Consider the following 6000-nt stretch of genomic DNA (forward strand, 5'->3'; position numbering starts at 1 on the left):
AATAGAGAATTATGTCTGCCCCATAAAACAATTCTTGCTAAAGGATAAAGTCACAGTCCTAAATTGGGTGTCTTCAGGGGCCAGTCAAGGATTTGAGCAAAGCTCCCGTCCTTTATGCAAGCTTTTTTCAACAAGCTATTCTTAACTCTCTTTCTTCCCCTTCCATTCATGCTTTACCAGGCTTTTAATGCTGCAATTATGTTGGCAGTCCAGACAGTGATGGGTTTATTACTTTAATACAATATGTCAGGACCCACCCCAAACCACGTCTTAGGAAGACAAAATTCTTGGAGTCAAGTCTATTCCAAAAAGAATCTTTACTATGACATGCTTGGTTGTAGGAAATGAGACAGGACTTAATATTATTCCACGAACTAACCCTTATATAGAGTTCCAGGTTTAACCCCCCTTAGCCCCATTTGGTCAGTCCCCCATCCTTTCTCTCGTATCATCCCTCTCGTGGGAAAAAGGAACTTAGGACCTTTCATGTTTATTGCTCTCTTCTGTGACAAAAGCCAGATGCTAGCCCTCCCTTTTGATTCCCCAGTTCAAAAGGCTTCTCCTTTCCTTTGAAATGCCTAATACCGGTTCAATACACATCCATTCTCTTCTCTTCGGGAGATGGCAGAATCCATGGAATAATGTTTGAAACATTCCATTTATGAATATGATATAAATGGATTCTGACACAATCATTGTGTTGCCAAGCAGCATCAGAGGGACTTCTAAGAAGACAGGGGATGTATAAAGATCACACTGCAGAGACCTAGCAGCCTCTCAGGCTGTGGGGAGGGGAGGGGGTCAAAGCCCTGAAGTGCAGATAGTCCTCGAACCACATGACGACCACAAGGGAGTGCAAAATTTCAATTGCTACGCAAGAGAGTCGTTAAACGAGCCCCATTTTACGATCTCCTTTTCCCACAGTTGTGAAGCGAATCCCTGCAGTTCTTAAGTGAATCATGCAGTCGTTAAACGAATCTGGCCTCCCCTCATCGACTTTGCTGGTTGGAAGCCAGAGGGGAAGGTCACAAAGGGTGATCCCGTGACCCCGGGACGCTGCAACTTTCCTAAACACCAGCCAGTTGCCGAGTGCCCGAGTTCTGATCACGTGACCATGGGGCGGCTGCAACGGTTGCAGTTGTTAGGTTAGTGACATGCTGTTAAGTGAATCTGGCTTCCCACTGACTTTGCTTGTCAGAAAGTCACAGAAGGGGATCACATGACCCCAGGACACTGCAACCGTCATAGACAGGAGTCAGTTGCCAAGCGTCTGGATTTTGTTCATGTTGACTATGGGGATGTTCCAATGGTCGTAACTGTGAAAAACGGTCCTAAGTCATTTTTTTCAGGGCTGTTGTAACTAAGTGAACTGTTGTAAATTGAGGACTACCTCTATGCCACTCCATAGCGTTTTTACAGCACTCTTTGAGTGGTTTATAAATATCAGCATATTGATCCCAACCATCTGGGTCCTCATTTTACCAACCTCAGAAGGATGGAAAGCTGAGTCAACATTGAGCTGGTCAGGATCAAACTCCAGGCTGTGGCCAGAGTCAGCCTGCAATACTCCATTCTAACCACTGCACCGCCACTGTTAGTAATAAAACAGTCTCTCCCTGAGAACCGGGCTACTGGGGCTAAGTGTGAAAAACAGCCACCAGTCACTTTTTCCCCTGCCGTTGCAACTTTGAACCATCACTAAATGAATGGTTGTAAGTTGAGGCTGTACCTTCCACCATTCGCCCTACCTCTATGCTGTCCGGAGAGGTGTTGCTCCCGTCCCCGGGGGCATCCAGGACTTCATCTTCTTGAAACATCGCTCGCTTATACTCCGCCATCTGAAGGGAGGAAAAACGTGAGAATAACGCTGTGGCGGAAGACACAACAATAAAACTATTCCAGTCTCAGTCAAACCCATGCAGATCCTATCCTGTAACTGCCAACGGGAAGAGATTTGGAAAAGCATAGGAAATAGCCCCTATTTTCCAAGGGAACCATGGGAATTGTAGTTTGATAGGCAAACTCTCTGTAGGTAGGTAGTCCTTGACTTACCACCACGTTAGTGCTTATGGACGGTTCGAAGTTTTACAACGGGACTGAAAAAGGTGACTTACGACCGGTTTTCACACTTAATGACCGCTGGAGCATCCCCAAGGTCATGAGATCAAAATTCGGGGCCTTGGCAGCCAGCATGTATTTATGACAGTTTGCCCTGTCCTGGGATCGCGTGATCATCATTTGTCACCTTCTCAGCCGGCTTCCGACAAGCAGGGTCAGTGTGGGAAGCCAGGTTCACTTAGCAACCATCACGGTTCACTGATCAATTGCAGTGATTTGCTTAACAATTGTGGCAAGAAAGGTTGCAAAATTGGGCAGAACCCAACTGACAACTGACCTGCTTAGCAACAAAAATCTTGGGCTCAGAAGTGGTTGTAAATTGAGGACTACCTGTATTCCTAGCACAGAATCCATTTTAAACTATACCGGTATTACTTTTATATTCGGAAGAGGAGAGGAGGAGGTTGGTTACTACTGACAATTGTTGTTGTTCTTGTTTAGGAAATTTGAGGCTTGGTTGTGGTCATAAGTTGAGGACTACCTGTAGGTGGATAAAAATGCCAAATCCAGTCTAACAATCTGGCTGAACGTGCGACCAACCTTAATAATAATAAATCCCTGAAACTGTTGTCCTTTAAAGGGATATTTTAGAGAAAGGCGACATTTCTCTACGGCGCAAAGAATCATCACCTACGTTCATCCAACCATAATTCTTTTGCAGATGCAGCTTTTAACAGACATGAGAATGCAGAGAGGGAAAAGAATGCAAAGCTCCAACTTCTGCCTAACGTCACTTTTAAAACAGAAATTCTATTTTAAGAATGGCGATTCTAGTTCTGCAAGAGGAAGAAGGAAAGAGAAGAACAACAGGACAGCCAGCAACAAGACGGATAGACTCAGTTCGAGCGCCAATGAATTTCACCCTTGGGAGACTTGAAAGAACAGCTTAGAGTTCGATCATCCTGCAGAAAAAAATCAGTCTGGTTGCTAGGAGTCAAAAGCAATTTCACAGCACATGATTAATTTTTAAAAATGCTATGGAAGAGATAGCTGGGGCACACAGTCATCCATTCCCTGGTGTGTGTAGCCAAAGTGGTGTGTGTAGCCAAATATTACAAGGAATATTTTCACCCTTTTTAAAAATAATAATAATTCACGCTACAGTTCTGTTTTCTTTATGGAAAGTGCATGCACTTTTTTTTTAAAGGCACAGTCTTCTAATGTGGAACAAGCTGCAACAGGTAGTTCTCAACTTTCAACCGTTTGATAAGCAACCATTCGAAGTTACAATGGCACGGAGGGAGGAAAGAAGGAAGGAAGGAAGGAAGGAAGGAAGGAAGGAAGGAAGGAAGGAAGGAAGGAAGGAAGGAAGGAAGGAAGGAAGGAAGGAAGGAAGGAAGGAATATATATTCCAGGAAAGCTGGCTGAAGGGAGAACAGGAAAATGTGGAACTCATTTTGAATTGCATTGGCGTTCATTTACTGTCAATCAATTTCCTATAGGAAGGAGGTACAGAAAACCCACTTGTTCTTTTTTATGAACATGAATTGAATAACCCTCACCTTTCTTTAAGCTCCTTGGTCTTTCCACACAATTCCCCCCCCCCAACACACACACAATTTTTAATTCTTTTAGTATAGTAGAAGTATTAAAAGTCACCCCTTTAAAGTAAGAGAGCAAAGGACGTCTCAATTATTTGCATGTTTCACCATGATCTCAACCTCTGGCGTGGAGATTCTTCCTTCCCTAGTGCAGTTCCTATTTTTAGAAAGGATTACGGGCTCCGATTCCTTGCTCTGATCTGCCCAAGTCGGTTTGTCAGACACAAATCATTCAAGATAGATTCACTGTGGCCCTCAGTCACTAATAGTATTTGTGATCAATCGTTTCCAGGCAGCCAACTGACTGAGTAAACAGAGAAAGTTAAGGGGATCTGGTTCAACCAGTACGGCAGGCAAACTGAAGAGCATTCTTAGTACATTTCATCTCTACGTGGCTAACCTGAGAACTTGAAAAAAAAAGATACAAGATGGGGGAAAAGAGACTTTACTGATAAAATGTTAAGGGAAAGAAGTGAAAATGAAAAATACTGGCATCAGTAATTGTAATATGCAATAGTCCAAACAACCCGAAATCTGCAACACTCCAAACAATCAAAATGTGCAGTAATGCAGCCTCGTGGTGATGTCTGGAGAACAAGAGAGAACTTCAGAATAACAGAGTTGGAAGGGACCTTGGAGGTCTTCCAATCCAACCCCCTGCACAAGTAGGAGACCCTCTACACCAGACATGTCAAACACAAGGCCCGGGGGCCGGATCCGGCCCGCGAAGTGGTTTCATGTGGCCCGCGAAGCCATCCTGGAAACAGTGAGGGAACGGCCCCCACTGCCTTAGCCCAGAGACCCTCCTTCTGCCAGAGACCCTCAGATCTGTCCCACTCCTGCCCAGGCCCTCATAGGCACCCTTGATGCGAACGATGTAGAGCTGGCCACGCCCACCCAGTAGGCCATACGCACTCTAGCCATGCCCACCCAGTAGGCCACGCCCACCCAGGCCACACCCACCCGGCCCCCTGAGGGCAACTGCAATGCTGATGCAGCCCTCAATGAAATTGAGTTTGACACCCCTGCTCTACACCATAGTAGACAAATGGCTGTCCAATCTCTTCTTAAAAACCTCCAGTGATGGAGCACCCACAACTTGTGGAGGCAAGTCGTTCCACTGGTTAATTGTTCTCACTGTCAGGAAATGTCTCCTTAGTTCTAGGTATACTATTTGCTAGGAACGAGGATCAGGGATGTGAGAGGATATGTTAGGCACGTAAGATCAGGACCGAAAGATCAGGGCTGCATTTATGTTGTGATTCAGGGTCAGCCTGTGGGTTCGGCAGTTGGGTCGGACGACTCAGAGGAGGAGGAGGGGGGTGTTGAAGAGCTTGCTGATGATGGCCTTGAGGCTCTGCAGAGCCCTCAGCCAGGCCCCTCCCACCTGGTCACGACGGAGACCCAGCTGTGTGAGCCTGACAGCGTGGATGAAGATGACCCACAGCTGGCCCTGTTCAAGGACGCCCGACGCAGGAGGCAGTCAATCAGGAGTAAACAAAGGAAGGCCATGGGGCACCTCGGAAGGAGGCAGAGAGAAGCCACGCCCTGAACTGTATAAAAGGGGAATGCGTGGGAGGGCTGGTTTGCTGAAGGCAACCGCTTGAATAGCTCCTGTTTCTTAGCTCCTGTTTCATGGTTGGTGTCTTGTTTTGCTCTGTTTTATGTTAATAAATTTGGCAGGCTTTATTCCAGCCTCTTGCCGTTTGTAAAGGGGTTGTCCCTGCTTTTTCTGCAGGGCCGGTAGCAGGCTGGTACAGAACAACTTATGAATTTATTGCTAATCATGCCTATTCACAGGAATCTACTCAACTAATGCATTATCTTGGCGTCAGCGGGGCCACCGGAATTCCAGAGGGATTCAACTTAAGTCTGTTTGTGGCTATATAGAAACTCTAGGCCAGTGGTGGCGAACCTATGGCACGCGTGCCAGAGGTGGCACTCAGAGCCCTCTCTGTGGGCACGCGTGCTGTCGCCCCAGCCCCACCTCCTCCCGCAGCCCCCTCCTCATAACTTCAAACAGTCACTAAGCAAACTGTTGTAAGTCGAGGACTCCCTTTTTCTTTTTTCTTTTTTTTTGGTCATCAAGTTTTTGACACCTTGCTAGGCGACTGGTGGTACTCGGATGTTGCCATATCCTAAAAGTGGTACGATGGCTGAAAAGTTTGAAAAGCCCTGCAGTAAACCACTGTTACATGTGCCTGTGACCTGGACAGCGCACCTCAGAAACTAGGTACAGGGGTCATCTTCTCATGCCTGTTTTTCCAATCTGTGGAAACATACGTTGTCCTTGACATACAGCCATTCATTCAGCAGCCGTTTGAAGTTACAATGCTACTAA

The 6000-nt window shown here is 46.2% G+C and overlaps 1 protein-coding gene across 1 annotated transcript in view; it reads right to left on the bottom strand.

Annotated features, from left to right (window-relative positions):
- ECE2 (endothelin converting enzyme 2) overlaps positions 1-1838 on the bottom strand; it is a gene marked incomplete at its 5' end in the record, with an annotated part of 67511 nt that extends 65673 nt beyond the window's left edge. Inside the window, one exon of the mRNA XM_081329151.1 lies at positions 1749-1838. Coding sequence (XP_081185277.1) covers positions 1749-1838 — 90 coding nt within the window. The remainder of the gene's footprint in view (positions 1-1748) is intronic.
- Positions 1839-6000: the final 4162 nt, after the last annotated feature.

Source organism: Vipera berus (assembly GCF_964194415.1).
Source record: "Vipera berus genome assembly, chromosome: 5".
NCBI classification, from domain to species: domain Eukaryota; kingdom Metazoa; phylum Chordata; class Lepidosauria; order Squamata; family Viperidae; genus Vipera; species Vipera berus.